Source organism: Chelmon rostratus, chromosome 2 (genome assembly GCF_017976325.1).
Source record: "Chelmon rostratus isolate fCheRos1 chromosome 2, fCheRos1.pri, whole genome shotgun sequence".
Classification (NCBI taxonomy): domain Eukaryota; kingdom Metazoa; phylum Chordata; class Actinopteri; order Chaetodontiformes; family Chaetodontidae; genus Chelmon; species Chelmon rostratus.
This window is the reverse complement of record NC_055659.1, coordinates 16,772,843-16,797,015: the sequence shown is the minus strand read 5'-3', so window position 1 is coordinate 16,797,015 and position 24,173 is coordinate 16,772,843. Positions and strand designations below refer to the sequence as shown.

General features: G+C 44.4%; 1 protein-coding gene across 1 annotated transcript in view; it reads right to left on the bottom strand.

The window, feature by feature from the left end:
* Nucleotides 1-630: 630 nt before the first annotated feature.
* srgap3 (SLIT-ROBO Rho GTPase activating protein 3) overlaps nucleotides 631-24,173 on the bottom strand; it is a 57,504-nt gene continuing 33,961 nt past the window's right edge. The window contains exons 5-22 of the mRNA XM_041947997.1: nucleotides 22,975-23,160; nucleotides 20,419-20,547; nucleotides 16,713-16,934; nucleotides 16,484-16,585; nucleotides 15,487-15,684; nucleotides 15,174-15,258; nucleotides 12,653-12,680; nucleotides 11,734-11,836; nucleotides 10,326-10,386; nucleotides 9,622-9,699; nucleotides 9,370-9,504; nucleotides 8,730-8,835; nucleotides 7,334-7,561; nucleotides 7,056-7,129; nucleotides 4,371-4,551; nucleotides 4,127-4,276; nucleotides 3,705-4,020; nucleotides 631-2,846 (exon numbers count right to left, since the gene is read on the bottom strand). Coding sequence (XP_041803931.1) covers nucleotides 2,400-2,846; nucleotides 3,705-4,020; nucleotides 4,127-4,276; nucleotides 4,371-4,551; nucleotides 7,056-7,129; nucleotides 7,334-7,561; nucleotides 8,730-8,835; nucleotides 9,370-9,504; nucleotides 9,622-9,699; nucleotides 10,326-10,386; nucleotides 11,734-11,836; nucleotides 12,653-12,680; nucleotides 15,174-15,258; nucleotides 15,487-15,684; nucleotides 16,484-16,585; nucleotides 16,713-16,934; nucleotides 20,419-20,547; nucleotides 22,975-23,160 — 2,829 coding nt within the window. The 3' untranslated portion in view covers nucleotides 631-2,399. The remainder of the gene's footprint in view (nucleotides 2,847-3,704; nucleotides 4,021-4,126; nucleotides 4,277-4,370; nucleotides 4,552-7,055; nucleotides 7,130-7,333; nucleotides 7,562-8,729; nucleotides 8,836-9,369; nucleotides 9,505-9,621; nucleotides 9,700-10,325; nucleotides 10,387-11,733; nucleotides 11,837-12,652; nucleotides 12,681-15,173; nucleotides 15,259-15,486; nucleotides 15,685-16,483; nucleotides 16,586-16,712; nucleotides 16,935-20,418; nucleotides 20,548-22,974; nucleotides 23,161-24,173) is intronic.

The window sequence follows — 24,173 nt, the reverse complement described above, 5'->3', positions numbered from 1 at the left end:
GCACTCAAATTGTCTGCTCTACTTACACAAGTGTGTATAAATTAAAAAAAGTCTAGTTAAATATAATGATGATAAATCCACCTTTTTGAAATGTGTGTGCTTTCTTCTTATTTCAATAAACATATGTTTTTTTTCTACCATTATCTTCATAGATTTTGACATGGTGCAAAATTGTAACCAGGACAGACAAATAGAACTGCATGGATGAGTTCAGTGATTGTAACATCAGCCCCAGATCATAACTCGTAATGCCCACGATCAAGACGCAGTACCAGCAGGAGCCAGCAGAGGACGTGAGTGCACTGTATGAGTTAAAATGCTGCATCACTGGCTGAGGAGCTCTCTGCTCTCCCACCCTGGACATTTATAAATCTGTCTGTGACAAAGAAAAATAAAAAAATCCATTGACAACAAGCAATTCTTTTCAGTTTACAGCATGTATCTCAGTTACACTGCAGAATGTACAGACTGACTGCAGAGTTGACAGTGGAATCAGGGCCTGGTTCACATGCTAATATTTAAGTTTCTTTCGCTCAATCAAGCATTAATCTGCTTCACTTCTATTTTAGCAACTGCAGCAAGCATCTTATTTCATCATTCCCAATCCCCATAAATTTTAAGGCCCGCTTCTTAAGAAAAAAAAAACAAAAACCAATCCAATAGTAATTTAATTTGTGCGTTTTACCAAGGCAAGGCACCAGATACAGCCATTGTTTAACTGCCCCAGAATATGAGTCAGACATTACAGCGCAAAACATGCAGAACAGAGCAGGCTCTTTGGGATGCAGGTAACACGGTCTCTGGACCACAGCTGTCAGAAAGACAAGAGGTACAGTAGATATAAACACTGAAATGTTCTCCTTTAGTTTTCTTCCAATGAAAAAAGGAACAGGCTACAGTCTGAGCAGAACTGTATTATCAACGGGGATAAGAACAAGACAGGAAGGAAGGAAACAGCTGTGATATTAGTATGTCACAACTTCTCACGCTCCTCTGGTTGTGTGTCACATTTTAAATGGGAAAGAGGAACTGTACTTTTCAATTCATCTTTTGCAATAATAAAAATCACCCGGATTCGAATTGAAGAGGCAAGAGTTCAAGTTCTGCAAACTGTGAGGAAAAATGGGCGTCAAAAACATAACAGAGAAAACATCTGTTCAGCCTCTGTTGTCTGTTAAACAGCAATCAGTTTCCACAGTACAATTACCAAATGCATTCTAAACACACAGTACAAGGTACACAGCCAGGGGAGTATGTGTGCAGTTTACTGAAGATGGTAAAAAGGTGGATTATGATCTTAACAAGTGCCATTCACAGCCAACCCTTTGCCTTTTTCCCTTCAGCCTGTACAAGATTAACACTTAAAAAAATTACTAGCTATGTTATTATGTACATGTTTACCACAGGATTCCTACATTAGTTGGTGCATTACTTTTCTGCATTTCATATACAGGACATAGGAAAAAAAAGGTCTGCCCACTGTCCAACCATACACGATGCTGGAGGATGACTTGCCTCGCAAAGTTCTCATTAGTAATATCTAAGACTTCAGAGATCGTCTTCATGCCGTGATGCTTCTATCTTCAGGTAAAACATCTACAGTACCAACAGCTACACATGGCAGATTTAAAATATGACACTGTAAGATCCCAATGTGTCACTTTGTCACTTTGAAAATTAGGTTTCAAACTAATATCTTCTGCTTATAGCGACCAAATGAGAAAATCCCACATCGTTATATTTCTCTCCATGATGCAAGTTCTCTTTTTTTCCAAACCCTGCATGCAGACGTATACAGTACAATGTCACTAAGCTGATACTTTGCTGAACATCCACTGTATTATAATACAAACAGAAAGCATGGCGACTTCAAGTAAGTTTGTATGTACAGCCATGAGGCCTGTGACCTAAATGGATAATCAGACGCGGTACTTTAGCCTGAATGTTCACACCCGTCAAGATGAGGTGTTTCATACACGTCTGCAGGCGTGACTGAAACATCCGCTGGACAGCGTGCGCTGGGTGGAAACTAATACCGAATTTCACACAAGTATTGCTTCACTTGCATTCATTACATCTGAGAACATGAGTTCTTTTGAAACTGAGGTAAAACTGAAATACATGTATCCTTGCACACATCTTGTGTAGCTAAATCAAGTTTCAAAGAGAGTCGAGCTTTACGCGATCGCACCTCTACGGCTTCTTCCACCGCTTTATCACCATGGTAACAAACTGTAGGCTTGCTTCAGGAGCTTCCTGAATATATTAATTAAGTCAGGCAGAAAACACTTCCATATATCTAAAGCTGCTTTTCACACATCAGCAGCACCCATTTCCCTAAGCTCTCCCCTCATTTGGAAAGCCTTCCAAACCTCCACACCTAGCAGATTCCACCTTCGCTACATGGTGCCAGACTTATCCCCGGCATCGCTGGACGTATTCATATTAGAACCAGCAGCTGTACTGTTACTTGGAAACATCTTCTCAGTGGGAGTTACAGCAGGGCTGCCGACCCCTGAAGAGCTGGAGCTGCTCGAGCGGTGCTGGGTGGTAGGAGGGCGCACGGGCCTCATGGGTGGCGGGCGCAGCTGAGCTCCAGCCAGCCGGGCGGAGAGAGCGGGTTTGAAGGTGGTCATCATCTCAGAGGTGGAGCTGCTGCTGCGACGCATGGCTGCATCCGGGTCACGGATCATGATGGTATGCAGTGGGCTACCGGGCTCGGAGCTAACCGGGTTCTTCATGGGCTCCAGGGTGTCCAAGACGACGTCAGGAGCCTGTTTAACGGTGTTCTGTCTCTCCAGCTCACGTAGCTCATGGAGCGCTGTAGTCATAGTCTTCTCGATGTCCTGGTAGAGGAGAGTTGACGAGAACAGAGCAATCAAAAATAACAGTCAGGACAGGGAGACATAGCAGTTAAAAAATAATTTTAAAGGACTAGTGTGTGGGATTTAGTGGCATCTAGTGGTGAGGTTGCAGAGTGCAACCAACTGCAGCGCCTCGCCTCACCCCTCCCTTTCCAGCATGTAGGAAAGCCTATGGTGGCTGAGACACTCAAAAGGTGAGAAGGAGCCAGTGTCTGGTTTGTCTGTTCTCGGCTACTGTGGAAACATGGCGGTAGATATATATATATATATCTGTAGATATAAAGAGCTCACTCTGAGGTAACAAAAATGCAATGAGTCTTATTTTCAGAGGATTATACTTACAACCATACCTTTGTGTTTGCAAGATTTAGCTTCTTAATAACAATCCCTTGCATATTTGACATGACGGAAATTAATGCAAAACAATGGGTGCCTGGAATGGTATAAAACAAGACAAAACAAAAACATTTCTATGACACAATATCCTGCAGCCATTAGCTAATGAGGAGAATTCGGTGCTGAACCTTCAGTCCTCTTAAGCTTATTATTCAGTTCCAGGCCTCTGTGTCCTTGAGGTGTGTCTATCTCCCTGCTGCAGTCTGGCCCTGACATTTACTCCAGGTCCCAGCTGCTGCTCTCAGATTGACAGCCACATCAGGGGCCCTGGCTCTGTACCAAACCTTTCCAATCGGCTTATAAGCTATAATTACCTGACACTTCACATCAAGTCTGGTACTGAGACTTCAGAGCCACCAAAGACAAATATGTAAACAAATGAAACTAACAGAGACAACTTCTGTCCCATCACTTTTGCCTCTACCTGAAATGTGCCACCCCTACCTCAGCCAGAGCTTCTGTTTCCAGTGACTTGTGGTCCCCGAGGCTGCTGTGACGGGTGGCCCCTGGTACTGGTCTCAGAGGGTGGCCCTCAGGATAGGCCTTCCTGTCTGGGTAGTTGATGCTTCCAGCACTACCAAAGGTGCCAAGGCGCCTCTTTTCTGGGCTCTCCATTCGACCCTTGCTGATGGACACTTTGTGGGGGCTGCTGGGACAGGCCGCAGCACGTGGCGGAGTGTCGGCCACTCTGGTTGGGCTGTGGGTGTCTGTGCCACTCCGGCGGCGTGGGATTGCAGCCCCGTCGGACCGTAACCTTACCCTGTAGAAACGGATCAGATCAGACCACTAGGCAAACAGGAAAACTCCTAAAGAGCACTCAACAGAACTTTTAAAACAAGAATGGTGTTATTCTTAATTGTAGCCACCTTCCCATGACTCCTCCGAAGTTGTAATCAGGTGATTGTTCACATGGTGACGGCACATCATTTTTGGATGAACCCTTATCGTCCAGCAATGGTCCGCTGCTCGCTTCACTATCTGCTTTCTGGCTGAGGTTGTCTGAGAAAGCATCATCCCTGAAAGAGCAGAGGCACTGCTGGTGAGCATCAGATACACACACAAAGTAAAGTTATTCAGGCAACAGTTCACTGTAATGACGATGTTACTCACAGGTCTTGTACTACAATGTACTGATGTGGGATGAGGCCATCCACACCATTGTGGCGGCCCTCCCACCAGTCTTCAGACGCTCGGTGGTACAGGAGCAGAGAGGCTCCCTTCTTGAAGGACAGCTCCCTGGGAGTGCGTCCCACGTAGTCAAACTTAGCGATGGCCTCGATCTGTTCAACCTCTGGAAAAATAAATAGACAAAGACACATGAAAAAACCTGGCACAATAGACCTCAATATGGTACAGACATGATAAGATGCTTCTTTCCTTGCCTTGATCAACGATATAATAATATAATCCTGACTCTTATTAAGAACATGTAGTAAAACAATAGTAAACAATCAAGAGAGCTTTGACTGGTTTCTAATTGAATCTTTACTATATGAACATCATTGCTGTGATCCAGTATATAATGTTATTCACAAACAGATCAGAAATAGGGGTGAACTGACATGGATTTTGCAATGATTACTGGCTAAATTTAAAAAAGAAAACTAGTGCTGTCTGCGGTGCATTTTAACAAGCTAGCCAGCAGGGGTCAGTCAGAATTAACTGCATTGCTAGCGTCATGGCTTTTATTTTGAAAAACCTGCCGCGAGGGGTACAAAGACGGTTAGAGAGGATAAAGATGAAAAGCAGTTCTGTTCAAATTTGGTTTCAATTAGAAAGTAATGAAAATATAAAGGCACCGTTATCACAACATGGTTTCTTCTTCAGTTCTTAATTTAGCACCAACTTGTTTTTCTTCCATAAAAACTGAACTGCTGCCAGAGGACACCAACTGAACCGACTACAGAAACTGCAGCACAACACCAGAGCCCATAACGTCACATCAAAACTCTCTATTAAGGCCAGCAAGAGCAGATCGTGCAGCAGAGAGCCAGCCTTTGTTGTCATCTCCAAGTGAGAGCAGGAGAAGGGAGGAAGGGTCAGCGCTCATTACAGACGCCGCCAACAGCACAGATGAAGCTCGGTTACTCCGGTCTGACCTGACACACTCCGCACTTCACAGACCTGTTCACTGACTCTTCACTGACGGCGCAGGAGATACTATTCTGTGTATTATGTGTGTTTTGGCTGTTGTGCCTGGCCCAGTTATGCATTCAAAGCTCGGAGGAGAATTGGGGAAATACTGCACAAAGGAGAAAGTCCCAGGAGAACTGCTGACTAACACTGAACAAAGAGCGAGCCAGGGAGGAGGGAGAGGGGGGAGAGAGGAGAGAGACTCACACACACACACACACACACACACACACACACACACACACACACACACACACACACACACACACACACACACACACAGAAAGGCAGATCAAAGAGGCAGCGCTGCATGCCAACACTGTTTACTCAACTTGCCTTCAGCTTCAAAACATCACATAAGCCTTTGCAATCATAAGCTGTTGCAGTGCAAACCTCCCTCACCTCTCAGTCAAAAGCACTTAATAAGAAAGGTCAGTTTGTATGTAACGCTTTCTTATCCACAAACACTAGTAAAGCCACATCACATATAGTCTCATGTGAAATCCATGCAATGCTATTTGCCAAGATGTGAACTTCTCTTGAAATGATGAAACAGCCAGACAGCAACATCTATCGAACAAGTTGTTTCAAACTCGCCTCTAACACAATTGTAGAATTAGCCTCTGCTTAACTGGAGCTGTTGAAATACTGCTTTCCCATGCATTGTTAACAGAGACGGCAGCAACAAGTCTAAGTGTAGACTGGAGCATTGGAGAAAATAGCGGAAACATCTTCCCCTCGCTCTGATATTGACTACAGTGCACAAAGGCAAGCTCAGCAGTTCACATGGCCCCTAACATCAGCAGCAGTAAATCAGGAAAAATGGCCAGCGTGAAGAAGCAAGATTAAGAGCCAGGCTGCATTTGGCCACAGAGGTGCTTTGAGCTAGAAGGTCAGCACGCTAGCATGTTCACAGAAATAATGCTAACATGTTGAGGTTTAGCAGGTTTAATGTTTCATGTTAGCAGCCTTGGTTTAGCGTGCAAACGTTCGGCATGCAAACGTTGGGCAGGGGCGGCAGTCTGCGGGGACTCAGCTTGGGAACCAGTGGCCAGTTCAAGTCCAGCATGGACTGGCTGGTGCAGAGTGTGGTAGCTGGACAGGTGCCTGTTCACCCAGATACCCTGAGGATTGCACCAAACTGCTCCAGGTGCTGACTATGTGGCATGCCTCTCTCCATACATAATGTCTGTGTATATATACATACATTAGTACATGTATATAGTTGTTTATTTATTTTTACTATGTGTGTGTGCACGTGTATTTCAGGCGTGTGTGTGTGTAAAATAACAACAGAATAAAAAAATGAATTTCCCATTTTTAAAGAAGGATGCATCTCACACAAAGTACAGCTACAGAGGCTAAGGGTATATTATTAGTGTATTTAGTCATAAAGCAAAGCACTGGACAAATTAAAATTTGGACCTGAGGATGACTCTGGATGGAAAGACAACATGCTGGTGCTGCTAGAGGTAAAGTAAGGGGACCGCTAAAGCCAGTGTGACTCATCGTATGCGGATCATGAATGCCTCTATCAAATTTCACTGCCAATAGTTGTTAAGATATTAAGCCACATGGCTACGGACATACCTGGATAATAACAAGGGCCGTTCATAAAAAGAGATGGGAAATGACTACAATGACTATGACTACTATACTGACCTTCATCACTGGTGTGTGGTTCAGTTCCATTGTCCGCCTCATCAATAGTTCCTGGTTCACTGTGGGGGCTGTCACTGTGAGAGCAAATGGAAAGTGAAAACTCAACGATATGTAGACATTGGCGCTTGGCACATATTTGATTTATGAACAATAAATATGTTTACGCAGGTGATCAGCTGATAAAATCACAGCTGCTCCTCTTACGCTCAAGTTAGAGTCAACAGAAGAGCGGTCTCACCATAATTCTACTTCGCCCCACATGTCGATCCAGTACTCACCAGTACTCCTCCCCTCCGGTCATGCACTTCTCGTACACTGGGCCGTCCAGCTCGCGCTGGCTGGGAAAGATGAGTTCATTGTGGACGATGATGGTCTTGATGACTTCGTTAACATGTGCCTGGCACGCTACAGGATCCTGTCCGTCTGGGATGGGCATCAGGGTTGGACCGAAGCAGATCGCCAAATTGTATGAATCCATCATGTTCTCGTCACTGTACTGGGAGAGACTGAGGGAGAGGACAGGGGAGCATAGTGTTTATTCCTGTGTATACAAAAATACATGTAAGCAATGTAATAATGTAAGCAAACTTAAACAACAATAGATAATAAATACTGTATGCTTTGATTACGTCTAGTGTTAGTCTGTGTATTAAAAGACTAGAAATTAAATTGGGAGTGACAAGGCTTGGATTATAGATTATGTCATGTATAAATTGATTATTATATTTTTAATATCCTTTTAAGTTGACATGATGAATGTGTAAGTAAACAGCTACGTTTTCATACATCCAGCAGAAACTTAGAAATTTAGAATTGTGTTTCTGGCCACCTGGTGAAGGTAAGTCCAATAGCCCCTCTCCTTAAAGCTCTGTTTTTGGCCTCCACCAACTCCTGTAGGAAATATCTGCCTCTTTAGCTGCTAAAAGCTCCTTAGAGCCTTGATTTGGATAATTAATAATGTGGTCCATTGCTAATGTAGAAATATTGATTCCAGCAGCTTTAAGATATCCCATGATGCCTGAAAAATGAACTCTGTAGCAGAAACATCTCTTACAGAGTCACTGGCTTCAACTGAATTCAGCTTTGACATGCGGTATTACATGCTTCATTGCACAGCTTAGTTAGAGATTTGCTTAAAAAGCACTCCGATCGGCCAACCCCTTAAACAAATCAACTTAGCCGACACACGCCACAGCCCACTCTTGCTAACCAAATCACTGAGTGCTGCAAGAGGAAGTCACAATCAGTCCTTGCACACGATCAACAAGCTGAGGCTGAGCAGTAAAGCCGCAGCTGGAGCAGCTGCAGCAGTGAAGGCGCTGCTGAAGAGCAGAGTAAAAGCTGGGGTATGAAATCAAACTCTTTGTTCTGCAGGCAAACCCAGTAAAAGGAGCATTAATAACATCTATTATAAGAGGACAGGTATACTGCTGCAGCGAGGCATGAGTTTCCGAGCACATAAATAACTTCTCAAACACTGCAGACAGACGTGGCAATAAACAGCAGGTTGTTTTTGTCCGTGAATTTTTGTGTCTTGTCTTTTCACCTGACTGTAGACATTCAGTGTTTGGTTTTCCCCAACAAAAATGTAATATATAAGCTAAACAATACGAATAAACTCATCTCTACATGTTTTTCTGTGTCCACTGGCTTCAAATGTAATGTGAAACTTACTGATTGAGGAAAGCAAAAAGGTATCTCATGACGATTATGATGGTGCGAGGAAGAGTTACGACGATCTGCTGGATGTGATGCGCTCTCTCAGCTCCAGACTCCAGCTCTGAAACATGAAGGATGGAGACAGACAGGTGTAACAACAGGGGGTTTACACTGCAATAAACCCGAGACAAATGGAGCTTTTAAACTTTTATACATATGAGCACTGATCCTACAACAACGCTGACCGCTAAAATATAATATAAACCAGACCCTAGCAAGGAAAATTGTTTAAAGCAACTAAAAGCAAAAGGCAGATGAGATCATGAAAGGCTGTTACTTGACACTTTAATAGATGCCCCCTCCTGCCTTTCAGCAGACCCCTACGGCACGCTGAGCGATCAAACTATTACTGCAGAAACAGCAGGGAAATGATTCTGTGGTGAACTCGCACACTCTCCTCTTCCTACCGGCTCTCTGTTACACATCAGACAGAGAGCACTGGCGTTAAGATTGCTTCAGCGTGCTGCACGGCGTGCCTTCCTCCTCTTCGGAAGAGTTTCTAACGAAACGCAAGGTGTGTTTTGTCTCTTCCTGTTCGATCGGTCCACTAAACTACGGTGCTGGATTTTATTATTTTCTGCTGCGCGTGACTCACTGATGGTAGAGATGAAGTCCAGGAAGCGCTCCTTCGGGAAGAGGGGGTTCTCCAGTCCTCTGAAGTACAGCTTCAGCACACCTGCCACCGAGTTGATATCGTGCTCATTCTGGTCATCAACCAGGGGATCTTCTCCTGATCGACAAGAACATGTGTGCGTTCAGTGGTGACATTTGGTGAAACATGGTTTATCCCGTTTAAGCATTTGTGACATGAAAAATGCGAATATAATGCCGTCTACCTTTGACTCACCTCTCTCAAATGAGTTTTTAATATCATTGACTTCCACCTGTGATCCTGGCACGCGGAATATGCCCTGCTGCTGCAAACCTGAAATAAATACAACCCAGAATTTGGAGACTCAAGAGTTACGCTCACCACCATTATCTCCAAACCCCAGTGCCAGTTTCATGAAAGCCCACTGGAAACACATAACACAGAGCAGGAAATGTAATCTAGTAATAAAAGGGAGATGCGTATTTTTCCATGAGAGGGCCCCTCAGTGAGGCTGCAGCATATGGTTTCAGTTAGAGGGCTCCTAATCAGTTTTCTGGAGTTTCATTAGGTCCAGATCCAGAGGAAAGGCCTGCAGGCTACAGCAATGAGCTGAAGACAGATGTGAAGGTAGACAGGGAGGAGTTATAAGGCGAGTGGGGGAGGGGGCTGAGCTGACTGAACAAAGAGCAATGGGACTTTCAAAACTCTCCGTGTGTGATCTATTGTTATGAGCTTGTCAAATCACTGGCAGGCAGCTGAGCACCTCAGGGACTGAGGTGGAGAGCAGAGCAGGTCAGCCTCTCTACCTGCGGCTATTTGTTGAAATAGATTGCCTCGTCCAATAGCTGCTGTCGCTTCTTATGAGGCTGAAGGAGTTTTCGAAGGACTTCGCAGGTCACTTTCTTTTTCTGCTCTTTCACTCAGAAGTAGAAGCCACAGCGGCACGAGGCCAGACTTACCGTAGAGATTGATGTATCTGATACAGCTTTCGACGACAAGTGGGATTGGTTGACCTGAATCCTGAAATGAAATGATGCGAAATATAAATAAATACAGACCAGGCAAGACAAATAATGCCAAAAATAATACATGGCTAAAAGAGGAAGCAATTTTAAGTATTTTGTGTAGCTTTTATACAGTAGCATCTTCTTAATAATGTATTAAAATACAGTATTCTCCTTTTAATACATGCAAATGACAAATCTCCTGTTCTAGTTCATATTAATTAAAGATATGCAAGACAGGAGAAGTCTAATGCTCCATTTACCACAACAACACCCAACACCTCATAAACATCCTGATGCCTCATAAACATTTATTAGGCAAATCTCATGAGCACAGGGTGACCAGATGAGAACGGGTGAAAGCCAGGGACGGGGCGCAGGGGGTCGGCGTCACCGCCAGTATGTCACACATAGTGTCAATGAAGAGTAAAACATGTTGAAGTCAAAACCCAACCCCCAAACCAATAATTTTGTGCATGAAGTCAACTTTCTGTAATTAGGAAAACAAACACGATGACTGTGTTGTATGCAACAGAGTGTAAATCAATTAATGTCTCATCAAAACTCTGGTTTAGTCTAATTTCGGGACAAACAGGACAGGACTCGGGATTCGAATGTTGTGAGTTTTTGGGGACACCTGGTCACCCTACATGAGCAGTGTAAAACAAACAAAAACACACAAAATACAGAGCAGGTAACCTGATGTTACAGAATTCAAACAGCTGTGGAAACTAGCAGCATGCAAGTGTAGCCTGAGCAGAAGCCACCACATTTCTAGCATTAGTCTGAAGGTTTTAGTGCCCTGTCACCCTGACCTATACTCTCCAACAGCAGTGGTACCTGAATGCGGGTGCGGGCATTCCTTCTTCCTCTGGGACAGAAAGCAGCAAGGCACAGAGTAGCAGAGGAAGAGAGGGCAGACAAGCACAAAGTTAGAAAAGCTCAGATGACAGATGACTCCTCTGGAGGTTAAAGAAGGCTAAGCACAGGGACTGGCGATAGGACAGCTACAGAGATGCAGTCAGGGGTTGGGTGCAGTGAGGGACAAAGCAGACCCACTGCTTTCTCCTGCCTCTCAGTCGCCTAAAGAGCAACTGGATTTAGAAATAAAGCCAGAGATGGTAAATTGTTCTGGAGGGGAATGACGAGACAGCTGACTGCCGCTCTTTCTGCACCGGCAAAGCCACGGAAGGGAGGAAGAGGATTAGAGGTTAAACAGAGGCGTTATATCATGATCAAGGGCAGCTGGAAGAGGGAGGAACAGAAGGCCAAAGAGAGGAAGAGAATGGGAGCGAAGGCTCTGGATGCCCTCCCCTCATAATCCACGAGGGCCGCTCAGTCATACACCACCAACACAGGGTACCTTGATGAAGGTCTCCATATTGCCGTTAAACAGCTTATGGTTATACATGGAGCGAGGCCTAGGCTTCCGCATTTTCTGTGGTTTAGGGGGGAGGGTGGGGGGCCTGGGAAACGATGGACAAAGGGAACAAAAACACCATATTCTGTGAAAACTGTCGAACCAAACATTAAGGTTCAAAACAAATTCTCTGTTTAAGTAGAGTCTAGAGGAATCTCTTAAAAATTGTGAAAAACCCAAATGAGAAGTTTCATTACTGAAGTCTTTTATCTTAAAGTCAGTCTTTTAATTACTACTGAGGGGTCTTGGTACAAGACACTAGGTCTGGATCTTCAATAAAACACGTAGTGACTTACTAAACACAAAGCGCAGATTAATGAACGTCATTAACAAGGCCAGTAAAATCAAGCCGGCCAATCAATATGTCATGTTGTCAGACAGAAGAGTTCAGCATTAAACTAGAAACCCAAGCACATCAGATATTAACACAAGCTGGAACTCATTACTTTATGATTCCTCACTGAATATACAATGTGTCATTCTATTAATAATAAATGTCAAAATGCAAAAGTGCTGTAAATGATTATTCAGCATTATAAAATCATGCATGCATATGCACACACTGTCACGACCACACATGAACATGCAAGCACAAGTTCAATGAGATGCAGCTAAAAGTTATTTTAATATTTATGTAAAACACAATTGCAATATGTTCATATTTTTATAGATTTAACCTTAATTTCATGTGTATATAACAAAATGAAAATGATATTTGTTTAGACACATGCAATGTCATCAAATACAATATGCGTATATATGTAGAACATATGAATCATTCATTTTTTGGTGTTTTTAAAAAAGACTCATGTAAATATAACGCTTCATGGCTGAAAGACAGGAATCTCAAAGGACGTCATACCTTGTAGTTCCACACTCGGCCCTTTCCCCTGTGGAACAAGCACAAGAGGGACATGTTATATCTTTGTGGTACATATTATACAGACGATATTATACAGGCGTCCGGCGTCACTGAAGGCTTTGATGAGGGACAACATGACTATTGAGAGAGCGATGAATGGAGCAGTGCTAACACCATTCATTGGACAAAGCCATTGAGCAGTCGCTGCTGAAACCTCAGGGGACCCAGAGGACCCTGTGGGGTTATAGACCTCCTCTCAGAGAAAAGAAAAGGGGGTGGCGGCTGCAGTGTGTGTATGTTGAGGAGGGAGGGGTCCGTCGGTGGTGACAGTGGGGAATGTCTGCGCTGGTTCACTGAGCCTTTTGTTATGGGTTTCCAACAACACACGCACATGTTATAGGCGTATACTCCAAGAAAACACGGCCATTACACTCAGCTATACCATAACACACATCTTTAAAACAGAATACAGCTCAGCCAGTTCATTCTCAGCTCAGAGTAAGAGTGTGTTTTTGTCTGCCAATAGCTGAGTTTCCATCCAAATGTGACGCAAATCTTAACCAAATTTCAAGAAAATCGGCAGAAGAAAATGCAAATGAATGCTTGTTTTCATCCGCTGCTCTTATGTGATTATTAAGAGCTGGTTCATCGAGATAAGAAAAAGGTGGCGCCGGTTTTGTCACTGCAGGCGCCGCAAGATGATGTAACAAGTCGATGAAAATGTAGAAACCACGATGGAAATATGACATTTCTGTTTGTTTCATGTATTCATGTGAGGAAGGTTACATCAGATCTGTGTGGAGCCATAAGGAGACGTTTCAGTCTGCAGAAACAGCTTCTTCTACTTCTTCCTCTTCTCCTCTCAGAGCGGAAACAGCTGATCAGTCATGTGAGTTCAATGTTCGCCACGTCAGGTTTTATTCATTCCATTGAGTGCAAAAAAAACTTTAAGTGATGGGAAAACTTGAAAATTTGCAAAGCTGAGGACGTTCGAATTTTGCCGTTTCCATCCACCTTCATCTGTAGAAACACAGCTATTCCCTGGATTATCAACTGGAAGGGAGTCAATGTACAACAAAAGCAGCAATGGCACCAAAGCGTTCCAACATTAAGTCTTCGCTCCGCCTGACAATGGACAGAAAGAGCAGAGGCTAACCCATTTCTAACACATCACTCTGACAGATGGGACAAGGTCTCCGGAGCACTCATGTGAAGAAACAACAGCACATTCCTCAGACATCATTCCTCCGAGTGATAGCCCTGTCTACCTCTGACCAGCCAACCTCAAAATTGCACCCAGTTTCTCAAGCATACATTGATTTTCACCTAATTTCATATCCTAAAGTGCCAGAGTCCCTCCATGATAGAGAGACATGTATTCTACACACAAAAAGGTGACAAGCACAAATCAGATTCACTGAACAGGGGAATTGGTGACTCCTTATCTGGGAAACAAGAGCTGGCAGATATCCTAGCACCATCTTGCCTGGCGCCAATCCTTGACATTATGTTTTTATTAATACATGCAGCAAGATGTAAACACCATGTGGCACTCAACGGTCTCATCGTGTTCTCTCCGTCGTGCTCGCAAACAACAACGCACATACACAGACACGCTTACTCTGGGTGTGAAGTGGCGAGATAATGAGCACGACGCACCCCTGATTGATCACCTGAATAATTAAACATGGGTGGTACCTGGAGACGCCATATGCCACATTCATACACTCTCTCAGCTGCTCAACTGTGGACATACACACAGATCTGACCAGACATTGACACGAAGTACAATGTGAGCGTTTCTGACTGCGAAAGCACGCCGTTTGTATCAGAGCTCAGAGAGAAGGGCTTCATGAGGTCCCGAAAGCTCGGCAGAGCAAAAGAAATTATTGATTAAGACTTGAATGAATGAACGGATGAATCCAAGTTGTGAAATCTGGAATTGTACATGTGTGTTGCAAGGCCTCAGCTGTCTGCGCCTGATGCACTTTTCTATTAGCTGAAGCCCTGATGCAGGAGCAGCTGCGGAGACGGGCCTGGAACTGGTCCTGGTGATTGATTGGGCGTAAACCGTTCACGGGTGAGGTGACAAGGGGACCCCTGGGGAAGGGAGGGGCCGAGGGAAGCCTTTCCCATACACCCTGGAACTGGAAACCCTCCCTGCGGCTACAGCATACAGAGACTAACCGGATAATGCTTTAAGCAATGGAGATAAGTGGAAAGGCAGTGGATACCTCATAGTAAATGCGGTCTGCTTTTGGTGTGATAGTTTTCGGTCTGTGTATTAACTCTCATTTCCTCATTTTCCTTCCTGCTTCCCCAAATAAAAAAAAAAATCAATGTCTTTGTAGCCTTCTATAGCTCGTTCCCTGCTGCTTATTAGATAAGACCTGCACCCTATAACCCCCAAGGCAGCGATTTTGCAGCGCTGCGGCTGGACTCTGTGGGTTACAAAGACAGGATGAAACACGAGGTCAGGTGCACGCTATTTAAAGACAGATGAAGAAGAAAGACTCCTTACCTTCACCCAGCGTCTGCTTCAGTAAGTCATGCTTGGCCTGCAGTTTAATGATGAGGTTGCTGCCATTCAGGTACTCCTTGAATTTCTAGGCAGAGAGACGATGGCAACAATGAGCGAGCAGCAGCACTAATCCAGTGTAACATGAGCGCAGTTAAACAATTCAGTGTCGCTCAAATCAGCATAAATTCAATCTGTTCCAGTTTTAATTTCATTTCTGTTTTCAGAGCATTCGGAAACAATGACTGATGGCTTGATTTTGGAAAGCAGTGTAGCAACTCGAAACAGTTTTGGGCCGAAATCGACATGAACTCACTGAAAAGTAGAACATTTCAGTCTCCTGTTGGTTGGCCCTCCTCTTGGCTACATTCAGCTTGCTCATGTAAGACTCGGAGGCCACAGACTTAATGGATTCAGTGGAGCGACTGTGTTGGAAGGCATCCGACACGTCAAAGTCCTCTACTGTCAGCATGTCCTGCAGCGTTTGCATGGTGGCATCCAAGGTCTTTCTCACCTGCACAGATGGGGGAATATACAAAGGAAAGCAGATGACAAATGAAGCCTCATAACTTACTCCGTCTTGGTCGTATTTTCCTTTTCGTGAGATTGAAGGCAATTTTTTTCCATGCCTTGACGGAACCAAAGTGACTGATGACATTTTCAAGGGCGAGAGTGAGTGATTTGCAGGACTAGAATATTCATTACAAATTGACCCTTAAACAATAAATGACCTTGGATTGCTCTGAAATGACATGGAGCAGCACCTAAACGTCAGCCCAGAGCAACCCGCAGGTCAGGCATACATCAGACCAAGACATGAAAATGAAGAGCGCCTGGCGAAGATACAAATTGTACGTGAAATTACTAAAGGAGGCTTTTTGTCTAGGGCCGAGATTGATAAAGCTCATTTCCAGTAATGGCATGGCTCATCCATTATCCTCCAGAACACAAGACACAGGGAGACAGGGAAGAGACAGAGCCATTGGCACAGGATAGTCTAACGGGCCCCAGTTATTATCACATCCATTTGTACCTTTGTGTCTACGCCTCTTAATGAGAAAGCCCTCTCTTCATCACACAATAGACTATTTCATATATAACTTCACAGAAAACACAACATTGGCACCATGACAATCCAAATATATTCTCAGCTCCTACAGAGCAGGGGTCACTGGAGGGTAATTGCAATGAGAACAGATGGTGATGTGGCCCTCCTACTTGGCTCTGGGGAAAATGAGACAGGGCCTTCTGTTTTTGGGGGGTGGGGCTGAAGGTGGCGGCTGGACAGACACAGAGCCATCATAAATCCTCACCTCCTCGTTCTCAATCTTTAGCGTAGCTAAGCGAGATTGCAGCTGGTGGTAGCGCATCAGGAGTTCAGTCTGGACGGGCTGTTGGGCGCTCACCTGGCACACCTGAGGGGGAGAAACACGTGGGTTAGAACAGGCGATCAGGATCCATCTGAAGCTTCAAGAGTTACTTTGTAAGAACACATTCTTCAGAGCGTTAAACAAATCCTGCACGAGAGCTGCAGCATCTCACCTCGTCTCCCATGTGTGGTAGGTACTCAAAGCGCATTGGAGGGCAGAACACCTGGTTATGCATATCCATGATCTTGTGCTTGTCACTGCGGGAGTCCAGGTTGTCCACCGCATTCTCTATGATATCCAGTCCCTCGTGGCGGGATGTCTCCAGGTTGTACTCAGCAGATAAGTAGGTCCTGAAGGTGCGTGCCAAGCTGGCATGGTAACCTAGGTCACAGCACTGTGTAGATAGAACGTATGATAAATAACCAGGAACAGCACTTTGTAAACTAGACGGGCACTCGGAGAGCGCAGACCTCGACCAAGGTCAATAGTATACTCTTCTATGAAACAACAAACCGGACAGACAAGAGAACCTCCCTGGTGGAGGTGGTAATGATAGTAGATGGAATGGCAAAATGTTGCTTGTGTTCTCAAAAGAGTAGTTTAACAACGTTTCACCCAGCATCATTGGTGGCTGCCTTCATAATGTGCTCTGTCGCACCTGTAACCACACCCAACAGTGATGTCGAGGTGTACTGTCGACGCCCTGGAGTACACCTCTACGTCACTGCAGCAGCGTGGGAAGGTTGCGAAAACTATCAAAAGAGCTCTTGTTAAGCTGCTCTTTAATTCGAGAAGTCAATAAAAACTTATCAGGGCAGGTGGAATGACGTGAAAGTACAAATTTCTATTCTAAACTGTGTTAGTCTGAGCACCTTCCATCTTGTTCAGACCACTTTAATGAACTAAATCCCAAGTTACGTCCTGCTACAGGTTACCTTGCAAAAATAGAAGGAGTTCACAGAATTACAGGAGCTAGCACAGTAGGACACCAGGGATAATTACAGAGCCTTATCGCAGCGAGCTGGATGAACCTAATTAAACAGAGGATGGTAGTGAGGAGGTTTAGAGGGAGCTAGAGGCAACTGACAGCTCTGAGAATCACTAAGTAAACGCTCTTTAGCTCTGTGGAAGTAGTCGCTACACTTTGGTGCGCAAGCCTCATTGCACCACTCAGTCAAAATGACTCAGTAGAGTAAAGACTAAAGGGAGCAAATTAGCCTCTTTTTAAATGGGCAAACTGAGTGTGAGCACATTCATATCAGCAGCAGCAGCCTGGAGGAGCAGATAATCAGGCAAGAAAGATTGGACACACTCTTTAATCCGAATACTGTTGGCCACTTTGTTTTTCATATTCTCATCTTTCTCTTTAGAGCCTCCCAAACATGCTGCAGGAGTATATATACTGCGTATAGAGTGCATTCATATGTGCAAATATTTCCCATTTATTTCAAATGCCACTCATTGCATTTTAAATATGTTCATGTTTGCATGGGTTACATTTTTGTTTCATTAAAGTCCTCTCAATTATTTTAGCTCCAGCAATAATACCTCATTCAGTCGCATGTAAGCACCATAATAGATGTAATATATGCTGCTGCAAAAATCAAATATCTCCACAGAGATGACCATTTTAAGCTTATTCTCCAACTACAAGAGATTTTATCATGCTGACACCACTGACCGGCGTCACTCACCACAGCATTCATCAGTTCTGAGCCCTGCAGTGGTAGAACAAACGCAACACGTTGTCCAGAATTACACTTCAACAGTTTAAAGTCACTGATGCTGACGAAGCTGCCTCCTTGCTGCGTGAACGTCTGGTTTGATGTGTGGTGGGCAGATACTCCGACGTGACAAACGAACCCTGTTTTCCTCCTCTGCACCGCTTGTGGCAGCCAAACCAGTCATGCTCACAATCCCTTTCCCTGCAGCTCAGCAGGATTTGGTATGACATGGACATTTCAGCTTCAAGAGGCTGGATCCATCAACGAGGTTCAGCAAAGAGGCAGGGAAAGCCATGAATCCGGTTCTAAGGATGTCCAGTTACCACCAATACTGTTCAGATTATCTCAATGGCAATGGTTTAAATGTGCAAGTAATGTTCATTATATTGTAGAAATCTCATTCAAGTCGTGACTTATCATACCCGACCAGGAAAATGTGTATGATCGCTGTCGAATAGATACACTGTAGTGGCGCACGATGGTCTGGCCTCAAGCAAAAATGTGACAACCGGACCATTAGCACGCAGAGAAATGGTGGAAAACAGGCATATCGAGGGGCTGACAGGTTAAGCTTGGTGATAGAAATCTGACCCCGATATTTATGATTTTTTTGTCATTTTCATGTAAACTCTGCAACACAGGCCTCCATAACAGCATGAATTTTTCCTTTTTACTCATCAATAGTCAATGACAAAACAAGGCCATAGATGCAAATCTTCAGAGGGAGCTATGTGTGTGTGTGTGTGTGTGTGTGTGTGTGCGCACATCTAAAAGGAATACATGCAGAATGCTACTTGTCTAAAATGGCTGATAAAGGCTCTTCATCTTAATGTTCATGCGTCTGTCTGTCTGTCTGTAAGCAGGGTGACTGGTAGCAGGTCACCCGGGGCTGAGAGCCCCGTGCCAACCACATTAACCGCATTCATGCCTGCGTAAACACAGCCTCTGCTCACCAGCTGACTTTGACCGACTTCCAGCTATTAGTGGTTTGCTAAACAAAGTCACTCTTTTAAACTCGTGGCAATAAGACTTTCCAGCAGTGCTACTGGCTCATGATTTGAATAAAAGTGACTTTAAATGCAGGGTTTTCTGGACATACAAAATGGGGATTATTGAAGGTAGTAATGAAGAGAATACTGAGCTTTCACTTAACACACAAACAGATTCGTGAGTCAGTGTTAGAGAGGCTGCTTCCTCCACTCTGACCAATGAAAGGAGAGACAACAGAAGGACAGACAATGGAGGGAGCGCGAGTGTCTTGGGTCGTGGTTTTCCCTCGGTCACAGTTGGAGGCGGACAGTCGCAAGGACGTGCTGTGTTTGTGCCAGCAAAGCTCCCAAAAGCAGCATTAGCGAGAACAAATGAATAAGGACCAGACCGAGGAAGAGGAGAGAGGGAGACACGACACTGAAGGAGCCCCTTGAAGTCATCTGTCAAGAACATCCGTCTGTAGCCGCATGATACGACCAAACCAAACTCAAGAATATAGGTCAGCATTGTGTGTTTCTGCAAACCACAAGTATGGTGAAACTTCTTTATGTGGGTTTAGGCACAAAAAGCGCTCAGCTAGGGTTAGGAAAAGATCATGTTTTGGCTTAAAATACCCAGGTTTGTTGCCGCAAACATGGCTGGGAAATGGCCAGACGTCTCGTTAAAAATACCCGCTGGTCTGGTGATTGGCGGCCGTCTCACCTGGCTCTCACGCCAACGCCGTCCCGTCTCCTCCTGATGATAAATTCAGCTCTTGTGAATGTAGCGGTAACCTGAACTTCAACCTACTGTAGAAACGTTGATACGATGAGTTTGAAAAGTACAAATTTAATCTGTGGCTTGCAGAAACACACAATGCCGACATTTTATTCTGGCGATTTGGCTGAAAACCACAGATCACTGAACTAATATTCATGTCAACGGCAGTCAGCCGCCAGCATATCAGTGTTAAGTTTGCTATGCAGACATTAATAATGAAAAAATTATGGCAAATACATTTATTGGGGCCAACAGCGCAGCTTGAAAACAAACAGCTAACAGGCTGAGAGTGAATGAGACACAGGAACAGATGGTGAGAAAAGCGACAGTGCTGCAGAGTTAAATCAACATCAGAAATCGCAGCTGAGAGATGTAAACAAACACATGTGCCTAGCGCATACTTACATCGATCATATCAGAGACGTCATGGATGTAATATTTTGCCACAACTGCATTTGTTGCCGCCAGGTTCAACAAATAGTCATTCCGGGCTTTTGTGCATTTCAGCTTATTCTCTGAGTACTTGGCTTGCCTCTGGGGAGGAGAGAAGAGACAGAGCAGATGAGGGGAAAAACCATCAGTGCAGGGAAATCAAGCAGTAGGGAGGGGTGGAGTGTGTGCTCAGGCAGCTGCAGCTTCGGCACCGTCAGACAGGTGGAGATGGCAGGGAAAGTTTGGGAAAACAGGCTCTAGAGAAGCTGCCTATAGACAGTGTTACAAATGTGTTAAGTGCCACAGCCAGGCTTGCATTTAGTCTTTATTCTGTTTCTCAACACTTCAGTAGCAGAGGCTGTACAGAGATGCTGACAAAGAGGCTCTGGCTTGGCGAGCAGCATAAATTTAAACCATGTTCATTTAATATATGTGTGAAATGTTCAACAGCTTAGTGGAACGTAGCATCAAAGGAAGAGTTTGACATTTTGGGGAAAATGCTTATTAGCTTTCCTGCATAAAGCCAGATTAAAAGACAGATACTACTCCTGCATCTGCACAGTAAATATGAAGCTGGTCTTAGCATAAGACAGCAGCACCTCTAAACCTAATTAACATGTCATAGCTCGTTTGTTTAATCTGTACAAAAAGTGCAGCAACAACAAGTGGGCAGGTTTGCTACCTTTGGACAGAGCCAGACTATTCCAGTCTTTATGCTAAGATAAGCTAATCAGCTGCTGGCTCCAGCTGCATATTTGCCGTACAGAAATGAGAGTGGTATCGATCTTCTCATCTCAGCAACTCTCAGCAGCAAGGAAGTGCAATAAGCGCATTTCCCAAAATGTTGAACTGTTTCTTTTTTTATTAATTACAATATACACAGACTGCATGTAAGAAGTCTTAACAGTCTTTGTGTTTGATCATACAAGTTTAGCTTTGATGGTTGGCTCTCTGTGGGCCTGCATCTCCAGACAAAACTCAGACAAATACATGCAATTGCACTAAGTACTAAAGAATATAAAGGGAACGACAGCATTTTCCATTAAGCAACATTTGTACTGAATAAATACAACACATTGATTTTGCAAACTTGTGCTTAACAGTATTGACGAAGTAGTTTCATCTTAGCAACACAATGTTTCAGGCACGACTCAGAAAAGGATTACGGCCGTCTGAAATACAACAAAAGCACTGCAATTCTAAAGCAGAGGCATTTCGCTCATTATTTGAATTGCCTGTTTGTACATTTCACTATACACAGACATTTTACTTCCAATTTCACGAAGCCATTATCATGCAAATTGCGGCAGTGGGTTAGAGGAACAGAGATGAACTTTTATTTCTTCCTCTTCTTCATCCAACCTGTTCGCAGGCAGAGTAATGAGACAAAAGCTTAGAAACAAGACACTGGGAAGAAGAATATTCATAGCCATGCTATGTTATAAATAGGGTTCATTTCCCAAGCCAAGCAGCGGCTCTGAGGAGAGTCGCCTGAGGTGGGAGAAACGCTGCCGCCTTGACAGCTTTTTGATTTCCTGCACCTGAGAGATACTGGGAGCTTCATTTGCAAGAAGATATTCCAGAAGAAGCTCCAGAATAAAGGATGCATGGGTGCATTTAAAGTACAGTGTGCTCCAGAGACCACCAGGCTAACACTGCTGGCAGAGAAGATTTTATAAACTAGAAATGTGCATACGATGGAAAGCGAGCTGGGTTATTGGCTGGGGGTATTGCTGTTTGCTCAGTGCGTATTTGGCTGCAGACCTACAGCATGCATCTCTCTGACATTATGATGCTGTCTGTCTGCTGGTCTCTCCCTGCAGGTGAGCCCATCAAACACAGCTTGTTCTCCATTTACAGAACAAGACTCTTCCAGCCTCGTCTTTCAGCCTTGAGGAGAAGCTGCTCAGCCTGCAATAACTGATGGTTTTGATCACTTGGGGCAATGGAAACCAGCTGCAAGCAGAATACTTACATGCCATCATCTTTTTAGTTGACATGGTGAACTTGTTAGCATACGTTAGACACAGACATGGAGCAACATTAGCATTCATTTGGAGTCCAATTTCTGAACACCTGGCAACAATAAGTCTAATATTCACTCTCCTTTTAGCTCTGCCCCTCGTCTTCACTAACTCCTGATGGAAATATCTGACTCCAGCTGCTAAATGTGTTACTTTGGTGCTGGGCAGGTGACCAAAAATGATGGTATGAGAGTGGTGAGAGTGAACCGAAACAATCAAGCTGCAGGCCCGAGAACCAAAACAATGAGCTAAAAGAAGCTATAAAGCTTCTTTTAGTTTCTCTGAGAAACTGCAGATTTCAGCGATAATTCTCTGTGGGGTCCTCACTGAGCAACCCTCTTTCCATTACAAGTAATAATTAAAAGAACTGTCTGTATAAAAATACTGATTATAGCAGCTTTAAACATCTTAGCTTTCCTAAATTCAGGATTTTTAGCAAGCAGACTGAAGCTGAATAGCACATACATATACAAACACAACACTACGCATCCTCGGGCACACTCACCTTCTCTTTCATCTTCTCGATTTTCCTGACGAAGCTGCGTCGTGGTTGGCGGTCCTCGTGGCGCAGGAGGTTCACGTTGAGATCGCCGGACTTGCTGAACTGCTTCTCCTCCTGCTTCTCAGCATCCTTCAGCTTGCTCTCTGCACTGATGCTCTCAGTGTGGTACATGTGGTATGTTTTCATCACCTGCCGCAGGAGCACCACAGATAATCAGCGGATTGAACGTTAGCACGGCTCGTCGTCATCACATTTTCAACATGGGCTACGACAGACTGAACAGTCAACACGTAAAGATGCTTCGCAGATGATGCCAAACTCTGCAAGAGAAAGTGACAGTCGGAGGGTGCTCTGGTTTATCACCAGTACATTCAGTAGCCTCACAGACAAACAGCTGCTTAGAGTGTTGCTCTGAAATTGATGAGGAGGTTTTATATCAATGCTTTCTACAATGCTAGAACTGCAACCTGTGCTCATTCACACAGCCACCCATGCCTGTACACTGACTGACAATAGCTTTACTGTTGTGTTGACGCTGCCAGATGTGACCAACACTAAGGAGAGGAAAGAGCACGTCTTTCAAAGTCCTCAGTGTCATTTCCTTCCAAAACCTGGTTGGATTTCAGCCTTTTCATGGTGGCCTGGTGGATCAATTTGGGCTTCGATGCAGCGTTAACGCAGATGTGACTACATGTGGAATATTTTAAGTGAATCCAGGGGCCCGGGGTTGTGTGTGGTTTAGCCTTGGCTGTCAAATCTTCAACCCCCCCCCACCCCCCCATGCCTTCCTTACTCCTTTCCTGGCCTCTACATCATTCTTTACAGCAACTCTTCATCACTGCGGGCTTGTTCATTTTCAGCTCTGCAGAGTGACAGCGTTGGTTCCTGTGTTCTCTGCAGTTACCTCTTTACTTTGATCTCTACTTAGACACTCAGACACCTCCACATCCCACTCCAACATGGTGATGCCTAACTGTAGGAGCAGAATACCCTTGTTAGACAACACAGAAGCATCCTCAGTCTGTCTTAATTCATCCCAGATGCTCGTTGAGGGAGTCTCCTCGTTCTTAAGCCTCGTAAAGGACCGTCCAGATGTGAGCTGCGTCTTCAAACGTCTCGAGCGCTCAGAATCGTCTCTGAACACCTCAGGATGTTAGACAGTCAACATAAACAGTCATTTATTTGTTTCCCGTGGCTGTAAG